The 13,716-nt window shown below is 39.4% G+C and overlaps 1 protein-coding gene across 2 annotated transcripts in view; it reads right to left on the bottom strand.

Annotated features, from left to right (window-relative positions):
• TSPAN5 (tetraspanin 5) overlaps window positions 1-13,716 on the bottom strand; it is a 244,698-nt gene that overhangs the window by 160,740 nt on the left and 70,242 nt on the right. Inside the window, exons 4-8 of one of the 2 annotated variants that reach the window (XR_008484405.1) lie at window positions 12,814-12,984; window positions 10,862-10,987; window positions 7,785-7,832; window positions 7,534-7,650; window positions 3,171-6,987 (exon numbers count right to left, since the gene is read on the bottom strand). Coding sequence is in view for 1 of the 2 variants with exons in the window: in XM_054295978.1 (XP_054151953.1) it covers window positions 6,922-6,987; window positions 7,534-7,650; window positions 7,785-7,832; window positions 10,862-10,987; window positions 12,814-12,984 (528 nt within the window). In the remaining variant the exon portion in view is untranslated. Of the gene's footprint in view, window positions 1-3,156; window positions 6,988-7,533; window positions 7,651-7,784; window positions 7,833-10,861; window positions 10,988-12,813; window positions 12,985-13,716 lie in introns of those variants that run through there. The other variant, XM_054295978.1, reaches the window with a different exon arrangement.

Here is a 13,716-nt window from a genome sequence, read left to right as displayed (position 1 = left end):
TGAAGAGACTCTAGCCACACAAATGCTGTGCTGTCCTAACACGTGCTGCAGTCTGCAGGTCACTTCTATGTAGTTGGTAAATCATTTATCCTCCAAGCACCTTTAAATAACAAGTGAGATCTAAGGACGTCACTATCACATGCATTTCACTACTAACTGGACTGAAGTCAAGTGAAGTGAAAACGCTGACAGTAATTCCAATTGGATGTTCACTACCTAGATTGCATCTAAGCAAACCTTGACATCTGCTGCTCAGACTGTTTCTATGACAGCAATGCCAGACGCGGGGCCTTGTCTTTGTCTTAGTGTCACCACAGCCAAGCCAGAACAATCAGAACAATCCCTATGGCCATACCACAGGGCAGGCAGCACCTCCCTTGAGAATCACGCTCTTTGGCATCTGTACAAACTTTTGCCCAGCATCTCACTGTTGGGAAAGTGAACACATCCACGTGTTTTTACATTTCAGTGTCCTTATTACAAGAAGCTTCACTCAGGGCAAGGCAGAAACCCCAACAATACCAGCCTTGCATCCAGAGCACCCATTGGAAAAGGTAATTTGTTTTAAAATGGTAAACAGCCTCAACTTCAGGAATCAGTGTACAAGTCTGTTAAGAGTTTGACAGATGGCAGGTAGCCACTCCTAGTCTCCCTCTCCATCATGAAAATGCTTAGCCAAGTTTGTCACATCTATCAGGCAATGCCCTTGGCTCTTCTTTTTTGTTAACTTTTGGTAATTCCTGTGTTTGTGTGTCAATCTGTCCCTAATTTAGATCCTTATTTTCCAAAGCATTTCCATACATCAGATAAATGTCATATGCCTGAAATATGCAAAAGGCATTAGACTTCAATCTGGACATGCTTTTAAACTGATCACAGTGTCATTTGTGTACAAAACCTAGAGGTTTTGAAATTCTATAAAAAAAGTCTGCTTCCTCCTCTATCCAAAGTAGCACAAGACATCATTACCCATTTTTACCTGCACAATAATGTAAGCCAGTTCTCACTACTTCTGTTTAAGGACACGCTGCACTTATTTAATCTTTTGAGAAGGAAGGTAGGAATTTCATTTGTCTAAGTCTTGCAAAGCATCAACTCCTGAACACACCAGTGTGACCAGAATAATTCTGGGGAGAGCACAGCCATTGCAGCCTGAGGAACATCAGCAACCTGTTGGAAAGAAGCAGAGCATGTTCATTAGGCAGAGACTTCAACAACAGCTGACAGGAAATAAGGGATCTCTTCATGTGGGGGCATGTTCTTCACGTCTTAGCTTATTATTCATCTAAGGGCAGCCACTGGAGGCATGAGCATGTTCTGTGATTTAATCAGAACACAGTATTCTACAATACATATGAGAGATAGGGATTTATTTCCCCTGTTAGTCTGGAGGAAAGAAGGTAGGGAGCTTTTCCTGGAGGAACTTTCCATCAATATATCTTTCCATTGTTTATATTTAGTGCTTCATCAAGAGTGCATACACATTCACAACATCATATTTCACACAATTTTATTTATAAAATTGTAATTATCTAACAAATTGCATATAAAATGATTTACTTCAAGTAAATACAGAATACTGCACGACTATTAAAACTATTGTATTGTCCATCATAAGTGTATTAAAACATTCCTAAAAAATGCCTCTATTAAAAAACAAAAAACCCAAGAACACAAGTAGCATGACCAAGACCATTTTCAATAGCTTAAAATGAATTACCAGGAAGTTGCATTAACCTCCTAAGTAGACTCCAGTTACATCCATTGAGAACAGCATGTGATACAATACCACAGTCTAATGCTAAAGATGACAAGTAATACATTATGCACCTGATCTATGCTTTTCTCCTAGACTGAAGGGAACCAGTCTGAAATCAGAAAACTAAAGCTCAAGTCAAACTCTACTGGGCATGCAGTTCTGTTATAGCAATACTTTCAATCGGTAAATGTAGTTGGCTTTTACAATCAATTTTACAACTGATAAAAAAGGAACACAAGAGAATACATTCGTATAAAAAGGAATGATACACAAAGGGTAAATATTGACACCTTGCTGTACACCTTCAGATGAACGAGAAAGATTCAGCTGGAACTAATGTGGAATATATTTATCAGAAATGGATCTGAGTCATAAACTCACATTCCAATCTTCCCAGAGCTCAAGGTCCATCTCTACTATGTACACAGTGTGAACATGAATGCACATACAGATGGAGCTTTTTATTAACACACTTATATTGCCAAAACACAAAAGACAGCTAGCAGTGCTGCCTTGTGCACACTAGTAGTACTTCTTCGTATACTGCATGTTAAGGGAGACAGATTTTTTTTTTTTTTTTCAAGGGGCAAAATTTGGTCGCTAATGGATCAAGGTAGTATTATTTCATTTGTTTTAGACAGTTTCATCACTTGTTACAGGTATCTGGAAAAGATTCAGGGAAAAAAGAAAAATGGGAGGAACTGGAATATTCCGCAGTGCTTGACACCTTTTGAGGTCTAATCTTCTTCCACCAAAAAAAAACTAATAAAAAACTAAGTAAGCCAGACTACAACCCCCAAAAAAAAACTTTTCTAAATTTTATCATCTCTTTTAAAGCAACAAAAACTTTTGTTGTTTAATATTATTTAAATTTTATTGTTTGATAAAGAGAATTTTTTCCACTTTTCTCCAAAAAAATATTTTCTCCGGGACCAATTAAAAAAGCCAATTAAATCTGCTTTTCTAAAAAAAACCCTTTAAAAGTTCTCCCCCAAATTTACCCTAAACCAAAACAAATACATAGGTATTTGCAGAACTGCTATTTCAATGCACTCAAAAGACATTCACAGCAAGAAGGGAAACAGAGTCGAAAATTCAGACAATAATTTCTCTCGTAACCAACCATATTACCCAAGACCAATTTTAACAAGGGCATCTCTAAAGTAGTAAAAACACAGATTGACATCCAGGACAGTTCTTATAGCACCATGTTTAGTCCTGCCACAAATGATGGCAACCTCCCATAACTGGTAGGAGGTGCTGCCACCAACTCTCCACTTTACAGTCAAATGCTGTTCTAACGCCAAGCAGCAAAGGGAAAAGGCAAGGGAGACCCTGCCACTAACCAGGCCCGAAGGGCTGGCCAGGGCTTCACCTTCCTCAGGGGCAGCCACCCACTCACAGGGCAGACACCGAACACGGGCAGCTGAGGTGCTCCTGCTGCTCCATCGGCACGAGGGACAGCCAAGACAACCACTTGGGACTCTCCGGGTGGACACCTTTCCTCTCCATAATAAACATTTTCAGGGTGAAAAGCAGTCATGTGCAAGAAGCATTTAATCTGCATGCTACTATTTACATTCCAAACACTATTTACACACCAGAACTACAGTGAGCATCTCTCTCAAAGGGGAGAGAAGAAGGCTTTCGGGACAGAGTACACTTGAGCAAGCACCCCCACAGCTTCAAACTCTAAGGGGCACAATCAAAATTTTGGATTTTAAGCAAAGAGATCCTACTGCTACCAAAATAGACACAAAAAGATGACTCACACATTTGTCCATTAGGCTATTAATCAAAAAAAAACCCCAAACCCAAACAACAGAAAGGCCTGTGAATAGAGAGGGTATTTAGAAAGCAGAGGATCAAGGACTGTGAAGCCCTCTGGCAGGGCTCAATGGGATATATGGAAATAGCTTTAAAGCCAGCGCTGCTGCTGAGCTACCAGAATCCTTGCTAGCAATGCCACTACTCCACAGGAATCACCCAGCAAACAGAGCTGTTTCCCACTCCGTAAGCTTGACAATAAATTTCTGAAAAACTACTGCATGTTAAAGATAATTAGGCTGATCTCTGAACTCACATGTACCCCACCACCACACCAGGCAGGAAACTGCCATGGAGTCTGAGTGCCTACCACATCTTATTGCTTTAGACACTGAGCCCACGTAGCCAGCAGTTGTGCTTTAGTTGCAATTCACGTGACCTTTTCAAAGTTTCCTGGAAAAAAGTTTGCTTGTATTTGGCAGGCTCTGACAATAATACATTGATTTCCAAGGCCTCCCACAAGGTTTCACAACTGGACACCTAAGCTGCTGAGTAGCTGTTGTGGGACATTTCGAGGATATCTTACCTGATCTGTAGACAAAAAAATGTGGGATTTAAATGTGTAACAGACAGCTAAACAATCAGTGCACATCCATCAAACTGCAAAAATGAGTAAATAAGTATCTCTTGGGAACAAGGGAGCAAGAAGGATTAACAACCACAGCAATAAAGACGAGCTCTAGAAAAGGAAGTTATCTAGTGGTTTTTGTAAGAACAGTCAGTCATTCTGGGATTCAGCAGAAGTGTTGCACATTTGTGTGTAGACGTGCAAGTTGTGAGAACAAGAATTGCTCAGCTTGGAGCATTTACCCTCCTATCAGTCTGACACTGCCAACTGCACAGCCAGCAGACTGGAACTCGGAGAACAGCGTGACAAGACAGAAGGCCAATACAGTACAACTGCAGAGATTCAAGTAGAAGAATGAAGCTATCTTCAGAAACTCAGAGCAGCAACAGTAGTATTCAAGATCAGTGGCAACAAGGAATGCTTCTGTAATTAGGCTTTTTGTTTTCCCTCCAAACCAAAGCCCAGGATCACAATCAAGACTCTTTGGTGGAGGGGTTATTTCCTCAACCCCACTTCCCTGATTCCTCCCTGCACCATTTTGTCTCAGTGCAGCAACACTGGTGCTGATGATCTGTCTGTCCTGCCACTATCAGGCAAAATGGTATGTCCCTCTGGGGGAAAACAACCAGTAACTCCCCAAATCGAGGAGTGGCTAAGAAAAACATAACACTGTGCTGAGGTGGAACCAACTTTATTAAGGACAATGAAATATAATTGCTTTGAAAGGCTTTAAAAAATACTCTGAGTCATGGCTGGCCTTTAACAGCAGATACCAAGGGATATGGAGGCTGCCTGATTCAGAGCCAGTCAGTGGGAGTTAACCAGAAGAGGATGAGGTAATGCTCAAAGATGGGAGGACAACAGGTCTGCTGAGGCATCTGTGAAGCAGCAGCGTGCCCTTCACCAGCCTTCATCGGGGAGAAAAACCACGGCCAACTAAAGCACAGAAAGGCAAAATGTGCAAGGGTACGTATATTCATTTGTTTAAGTGTCACAGGACCAAAAAGGGCCTTAACAAGTCACCAGATCAGCCTTCTATCTATCCCCCAAAACAGGGAAGCTTTGAAAGCAATGTGTTCCTCTCTCCTACTCCATATACCTTCTGGTTTAGGAAACTCAACTCAAAGATGTTACATCCTTACAAGGAGGTGCTACACACCCTTTGCCACTGTCTGACCAAAGCGGGACCACAGCTTTCAGGACTGGTATGGAGATACTGAGAAGGGTCATAAAACACACTAAATTTATACAAAGTGCAATAAACTACCCAAGCCATGTCAGGTCTTTAAGTTCACTATTATTAGTGAAGAAGAACAAATCAAAAACACTAAGCTGGATGGAGCCTGATTAAAGTTTTCTCCACTATTTGTGCTTTTTGCCACATTCTGCTTTCTTGTGTCCAATTCAAAAGGGTCTGCCTTAGCAGATCCTAATAAATGCTTCTATTTTAAGATTTTTATTCTGTTGCTTCACAGAAAGAAGAAGAAAGCTCTTTGTTGCCTTTAGAGCAAGAAGAGGAGACATCTCCATAGTATGAATTTGTTCACTGGAGGTAAGCGTTTACTCTGACAAAAACTGTTCTCTCCAACTTCCAAGAGAATGGGAAATGATCTTCCCATAATCACATGCATTTATCAATAAATAAGTTTGGATTAGACTGTATTAAAACATATGCACATATTTAAAGCACTGGAGTGTCACAGATTCTTATTCCACAGCTCATGCAAGTAAAAAGAATTAAAGAAAAGAAAAAGATGAAAAGAAAGACCAAAGCCCTAACTAGGAACAGACCAAAGAAACAAGCTTCGCATGAGTATGTCAAAGCATTAACATCAGTGAGATCCCTAAATACATTAGGTTACACTAAATTTCAGAGAAACAAAAGATTTTGCCATATCAGATACATAAGTTTTGAATTATTTTAAGTTAATATATAATCCATTATTTGAATATTATTCTTCACTTGGACCCAACATCCACATTGCTTTCATACATTTATACAGTTATATCCCATCCTTGCCTTAAGAGACTGACATCCAAAGGTATGGCAGCAACCCTTGTTCGTCAAATAGAAAACTCCTTTCCCTTCATACAAGAGTGGAGAAGGAAGAAAGATCTTGACAAAATTAAGCAAATTCTGCCTTCTGCTGATTCCAACCTCAAGGTACTAGAGGGAGATGGTTGGAAGCTTGCATAAAAATAATTTCCCTTGTTTTAAAAACAAATTTTTTTTACTGTACAATAGATGCATAGAAAGTTGCTTCCTGCTTCATGGGTTTAGGCCTGTAGCTATGTTTAGCTGTGAAAACAAGAAGATTGTTCCTTTACAGAGTGGTGAGGAGATAGAACATCTCAGGAATATTTGGCAGCTATCAAAGAGCTCATGACATGAAGAATAAACAGCATATCCACAGACTACAACAATGCAACTCTGTCTCACTGAATACACCAATTTAAAAAAGTGTCCACTTGTTACTCAAAAATCAAGAATACAGTAGAGATTCACGGCTCAACAGCTTTCAAAGTGGTGGTTGAAAAGAAAAAAAAAATTGTCAGTGAGCAGCAGATTTTCAATAGCCCACTCTTCTCTCCCCCATCCCGAAAAAAACACAAGTTCACTGCAATATCAGGAACTTAAACTTGAGACTACTTGGGAGAGAAGGCTTCCCTGTCACCCATGTCCATACAGCTTGGTGTCGGAGTGACACACTGGAGGTTTCAGAGGGTTTCGGTTGTCCAGTGTCTTGTTGTGGTTACTTCAGCAGTTTTACCAGCTGGCTCTGACAGCCTCAATGTCACTAACCAAATTCTGGGCTAAGCATATCCCAAATATCTGGAAGAGATAACAGTTTATTCATTTGGAGCATTAGACAACTTTTCACATAGGCAAACTCCTTAGGTTATACAGAACTTAGATAAGAAAGAAACAACACAGGTAGAAATTAAATTAATAGTAAGTGTTGGAAGAAGAAAGAATATTGCAGAACTCCTGTAACCCCAGTATTTTTATGGTGGTACCGGTTTCTAGTTAATTAACAGTTCTAATCTTGTTTCAAAGCAAAGGCTCTCCGCTGCTCACCCAAGCACCACTGGAAACAGTAGGTCTGTACAGGCTTGAAAGTCTCTACATAAGGTTTATCTAACAGAATGTTAGTTTCAACCTGCTGAGAGTTGAAAAGAAAAAAATTGCATCCCTGTAGATAAAAACTAAATATTCCTTAACACAAAGAAAGCCTCATACATTTAATTCCCACTGCTAAAACCCACAAACCGGCAACTGGCACTGCATTTCCCATTCTCCTACACAGCTTCCCCCCTCATATATTCACTTTATCTGTTATTCCTCTGTGCAACTCATTCTAGGGAACATGATGTTTACCTGCAGTAATGCTATCCCAATGAATATACCAGCAACTATGGTAAGGTTGTCCTGCAACCATTTCTCAAACTGAGGGACACAGCCTTTAGTGTAGATAACAATCTGCTGATCAACTTCCTGCCAAGGAGAAGAGGGAAGAAAACAGAGATAATTACATTCAACTACACCATCAGCAGAACAATCTCCTCTTGCAATAGGGATTCAGATCCTTAACATACCACATTAAGAAGAGAAAAAAAAAAAAAGCTTACTGGTTTTTGCCTGGCATCGTAGCCACACTGAGTATTAATAACATCTTCCTAGAGGAGAGAAGAGAAGAGAGGCAATCAGTAAAATGTCTCCCAAACACCTTCTCCCAACTTCCTGGAGTTGGTGCTGTATGTAATAAGACAATCACCCAAACTCTGATGAGCATATTGCTTTAATTAAAAAAACCTCCTCCTTCACTCTGCACTATTAATTATTTGCGGCAAACAAGAGCATACATCAAAAAGAAATTTATCTCTCAAGTCAGCAAGCTGGGAAAACCAGCCCTCACCTGGATGAACTCCGTGTTCTAGGTACAAGCATTTAGTAAAGTAAAAGGACTATGGAACATCTATGGAAAGTGAAAGAACCTTCTGCTGAAAAGGTTTTGTCTGTACTAAAAAATATGCCAAGACTACTGCTGTCATTTTCAGGGTTCAGTATGTGCAGAATGAAGAGGTGACAAGGGGCAGTTCTGTTGCAGAAGCTGCAAGTTCTTTCTGAGAATGTCTCTAGAAATATGTACGGTTCCTTACCAAAAACCTGAAAGAAAAAATAACAGATGGAGTAATGTGTTCTTACTGCTTGTTCTTTCTTATAGGAGCTTGATACCAATGGGAAAGGAGGGGTTCTTCCTACTCCCTTTCCTTTAGTACTCCCAAAGCTCAGGTAAATAAAATAGGCTCTGGCAGATTTTCCCTAGTGAACAAATGCTTCCCATTGGCAGCTGAAGCTGTATTTTTACTTTGTGTACAGTTATTTCATGGTAATAAAACAAAGCATGAAACTTTTGGCATCAGCCACAATGGCAGGAAAATATTAAGTTACTGACTTATCATATAATGACAGTGAGTAGAAGGAGGAGTACTCAAGAAAGTGAGAAAATCAGCCAATCTGAGCTAGGTGTACCAAACACCACAATTTAATCAAATTGTGGGAAGTGGGAAAGACAAGCACTGTCTTTGGATGGATTTTAAAAAGCAGCCACATGGAAAAAAGTATCTCCTATCAGCATGGAAAGCTCCTCTGTTTCCTCACTTTGTAGGACGTTCAACAGGTTGCATTCTGTCAGCTGCCAAAACTGGATTCCCTTAATGGATCTTCAAAATTCAAGCAACTTTTATCTCCTAACAAGATGAAAGCTTCATCTTGTTTCAGGACCTAAGTGAAAGTTTCAGGACCTAAGTTCCACAGACTACAAGGATGTAAAAGCACCTAAGATTCTGAAAGAAGGATTTTAAGTTTTCTACCTTGTACTAAATGCCTAGTTGCTTCATGACTAATGTCTTCTGCCTTTAACCTTGGAATTTGTTAACCAAAAGAAGGTACGAAAAATGCAATGGAAATAAGTTTTCTAGACTTGCCTATACAAGATTTTAGAACACTTTAACCTCCTTAACTACATCAAAATGAACTATGGTAGTCAAAATTTGTTTCAAGAAACTTATTTTAGCCTGCCTTAAACTTACCACTTCCTTACCCAAGCTAAACTAAAAACAATAAGGCGTCCACATAACTGTTTGCGTCAGTCCAACACTGAAACCTAATTCTAAAAGGGACAAATTTGCTTTTCCACAGAATAAACATATGTTTATCACTGCAATAGAACCAATCACAGCTTGGTTACAATTATTTTACTTGTATGCATGACTTCTAATGTTTTGAGTTTTTAAAGGCCATTAAGGTTGTTTCCTTACAGTGAATGAGATTTATCTTTAAATTTCTGGTTGCTGCATCACACCCTAACAAACTGCATAGCCATTTAAACAACTGAGAGAAAGAGAGAACTTTAGGATGGATTATGTATTTATAGGATTACCTTGTACTGCTGTCACTGGTTTGGTTTTATAACAACTATATTTTTAAAACTGGGTTGTGATGACCTCTGTGTGGGTGGGTAGGCAGATAGGCAAACAGCAGAGGGAATCCTAAGCATAAGGAAATGTTTGAGCCTAACCGACATTTTGCTTTAATATCCTGTTAAAACATTTTCAGCTATGTTTCTGAGAAAAATTCAAACTACTGTGAAGTCACATTCACTGCAGAGGAACCAGAACCAGCTTGTGCAAGTGGCAGTGCCTTATCAGGAGAGGGGGAGAGCAGCAGCAACTGGAGGCCAGGAGCAGCAACTGCATTGCATTATTAGCAAGGCAGGAAGCACCTGAGGTGCCTTTTGGCAACTTGCCTAACTCCAGTCTGTGCTAGACTAATATATTCAAGGAACTGTAAGTCATTCCAGGTGAAGACAAAGCCACAGCTGAATTGCTAGATAATAGAAGCACTCAAAGCTAGCTTCTTTCAAGCTATATAAAGTCAAATATATACAGTGCTAGGCACGTAACAGTTTCCATGCACACACCCATCCCTGTTAGTGAACTGATTCCCTACACTTCACCCTTCTTTATCATATCCCTATTAGCAATGCATGGCTCCAACATTTTCCACTTGATGATGCAGAACTATAAATATTTTTAACGGCATAAAAATTTACCTAAAAGCTGCTCCCACAAACAATTTCTGACCTTTCAAGTCTGATTTCAGGTGACTGTAGGACAGGCAGTAATTTTAAAGTTAAAAAAAGAGTATGTAAAGATACCCATAGCCAACTGAAGATTTCAATGCAAACATGCCAATTCCTCAGGGCACAGACTGTCATTCATTACCATACCTGGCACAAAGTGGGTCAAACTGGCTAGAGCCTCGAGACACCACATTAAATAATGAATAATACCTCCTTTAAAGTGTCTGATCTCAAGGGTTACTGTTCTGATGAATTTCAATTGAAAGCTCACATCCTTCAACTCATTAAGCACTTCTCCTTTTTATACCTGCTAAAATTAATATATATGTTCAGCCAAGCCCATAGTTCTCTCCTCCTAAAAATGAAGAGCTAAGTTATGAGTTTTGCTGATTGAAGAAAAGTTAGTGATTAGGCTGAGCTGCAAGAACAATAAAAAAAAAAATTACAGGTTGGAAAGAAGTTAATAATCAGGCTCAATTTTCAGAAACAAGAAGGAAAATCTTGAAGTGTTATTTATGACTGGAACAGCACACCCATCCTACCCCCTAGAGCATCACTTACAGCAGGGTCTTTAGTACAGCAAGAGAATGGCACACCACAGCGCTCTCGGCTCGCGTTGGAATCTGTACAATTGAAGTAAATGTTAAGGTTCCAGTCATCAGCTCCAAAAGCCCCACAGCACTGCCACTAGAACAAAAAAAGAAGAGCTTCTTAAATTTCAGAATGAAAATCTCAGCATTAGCAACATGCATGGCTGCTGCCAGTTTCCCCTGTAGCTTTCAAAACAAAATCTGAGACTCCCACTGCTTTCATTGAAACTGCCTTTTTTTTTGTTTGGTTGGGGATTTTTGTCATTTTTTTAAAATATCACTCCAAATGGGTAAATTGTTCCAAAGTTATCATGTGACTAAAGTTACATTCACACCCTGCTATGCTGGTGTCTGGAGAGAAACCCATGGGTGAGCTGATAAGCCTACACAACGCCACAGAGTTGCACAGGCCTACAAGCTCAGGCCGAAGGGATAGCAGAGCCAAGAGTACAATATTCTGCCCAGTCTAATGAGCCCAGGATTTCCAAAAAAACAAGTTCAAGGGCTACACTGGTACTCCTTTTGCTGGTTTGGGGGAACTTTGCCTGGCTGTACATCAGTGTGAACACACTGTTCCCTGATCATCACACATTGCACAATGAACACCTTTAGTGAATCCTTAAGAGAGTAAATCTGCCAAAGGCAGGCATAGTCTGGCAAAACGTGTTGAACACACAAGGAACTGATGTGTTTTGCTGAACATACAAAGGATGGACTGGAGACCGGGGAAACACTGATGGCTTACAGCAAATAAGGAGCTAGACCAATGAACCAATCTATGTCAATTAAAAGGAAAAAAAACAAAACCAAACACAATTACATTTTTAAAAGCATTGGAATAGCCATTCTCTCCTTCTAGATGTAGCAGTTCTCTTTGCAATACCTGACATGTTGTCTTTATGCACCATCTCTATTGGGTGAAGAAGTAACTCGCTCTCACAACTCGTGCTGCCCCTGGCTTACTTGCTGAATGCTAATGCAGTTAGGAGAGAAAGCCTTGGGAAGTCATTGCAAATTTGGACTGTAGCCTTTGGCTGCATACAAGTGGACTACTACTTTCAGTTTGTGCTGACCTCTGACCTTCTTGCAAAAGATTCAAAACAGTGCAAGGATCCACATCCTCTTACCATTTTTCCCCCTGGCACAGAGAAACAAATCAAGCACTGAAACTATTTTAATTGTAGAGTGAACAAAAAATAGTAAACATCAATTCAACCAACACTCAGCCATGTTAGCCACACAGTGCCAGATTCAAAGAGGACTTCCTCAACACCTGCCAGAACTGAGTACTGGAGAGGGAAGGTACTGGCAGACCTTGTGTGCTAAAGTCAGCGCAAGAATTCTTTACACACACTGACAAATTACAGAGCTTAACCTGCACAAACAGGTACACCACTGGTTTCCCCCTTTTCTCCCAAGTGCAGATGTGGTATCACTTAGAGGTGTCCTACAAGAACTCTACAGGTGGTCCACTTCATTAGGCTAATTCCATTAAGTCTAATTCAGAAGAAATAAAATTGTAGTTTCATTTGGACCAACTAAATACCTCTACCATTCTGCAGTGTTGCTAAAAACTACACCAACATTCATCTTAGGATCAAATGGAGCTTAGAAAATGAGTAAATTCTTAAACAGATGTGATTGCTTCCATAATAAAATATTTTAACTTTGGCACACTAAATCTTCAAGAAAAATCACTCCAACTCCCCATCTTGTTTTATGCAGTCATACATCAATAAAGCCACTTTACATAGATGCTGTGTGTTTGCAGTTCTGTAAAAACAAATATAAATACATTCAAAGGCATTATATGCTGGAATATTTCTGTTGCTCCTTGAAGAAACAGAACAGATGGAAAGTAAAGAATAAGAGCAGGTATTTCTTAAAAGTAAGCTTTACAAAAAAAATAACAGTCCAACTTACATATTCCTGTGTGAAGTCTATGAGGTTTTGTAAATCAATGTCATCTCGGTAGGCTCTGATGTTGTTGTTTATAAAGAAATACAGCTGGTCCTTTATCCAGTCTTTGAAAACAAATGCTAGAACACCAGCAGTGAGCTCCAAGAAGAAAATAATTCCAAGAAATACAGAGAACTATGAAGAAAATAAGAAAGGCTAAAATTATTTTCCTTTATGACCAGAACTTTCTCAAAGCCCTCAATTATATCTAGTGATAAGGCTTTATCTGTTTCAGTGCAAGTTCAAGCCATTTTGGCACATAGGAAATTTTAAATTAAAAACACACCATTTTTATTGGAGCTGCAGAACAGAAACTTTAATTCTATTGTAAAAAATAACAAAAATGCTAACAAATGGCCAAACCTTGGACATTTCACTGAGATTTTCAAAGAGATCCAAGAGAATTCACTGTAAATTTCAAGACATAGCTAGTCACCACCACATGTAGGGCCCTTGAAAACTGGTCTTAAATTTCAACATAGGCATTTACATTTTAGAAGGCATAAACAACTAATATAAAATGTGCCAGTAAAATGCTTTCTACATGACTTTTGCTTTAGATCCTTTCACTGGCAAAGCTTCACCCAAGCAGACAAAGCAGAAATTGGTAACAGCAGAAATTAATTAATGACTAAGTCGGAGCAGAATGTCTATGAAATTACTCACATCCACATTAAAACTAAATGAGGCTGCTATGATTAATGCAAATGCAATGGATGCCAAAGGCATTACTAATGATCTGCCACTTTCCCTAAGCATTTCCACTGAGTCTACACTGTTTTAAACCACACAGGGGTCCTGGTATACTGGAAGTCCATCCCCTTTGCAACTGTGCCTTTGAGTTTCACTTTAATATGCTCTCTCTGT

The sequence above is a fragment of the Melozone crissalis genome, unplaced genomic scaffold (genome assembly GCF_028551555.1).
Source record: "Melozone crissalis strain CALT ecotype California unplaced genomic scaffold, PUWL_Pcris_2 ptg000006l_1, whole genome shotgun sequence".
NCBI classification, from domain to species: domain Eukaryota; kingdom Metazoa; phylum Chordata; class Aves; order Passeriformes; family Passerellidae; genus Melozone; species Melozone crissalis.
The sequence above is the reverse complement of the archived record's forward strand: the minus strand, read 5'-3'. Positions and strand labels throughout refer to the sequence as shown.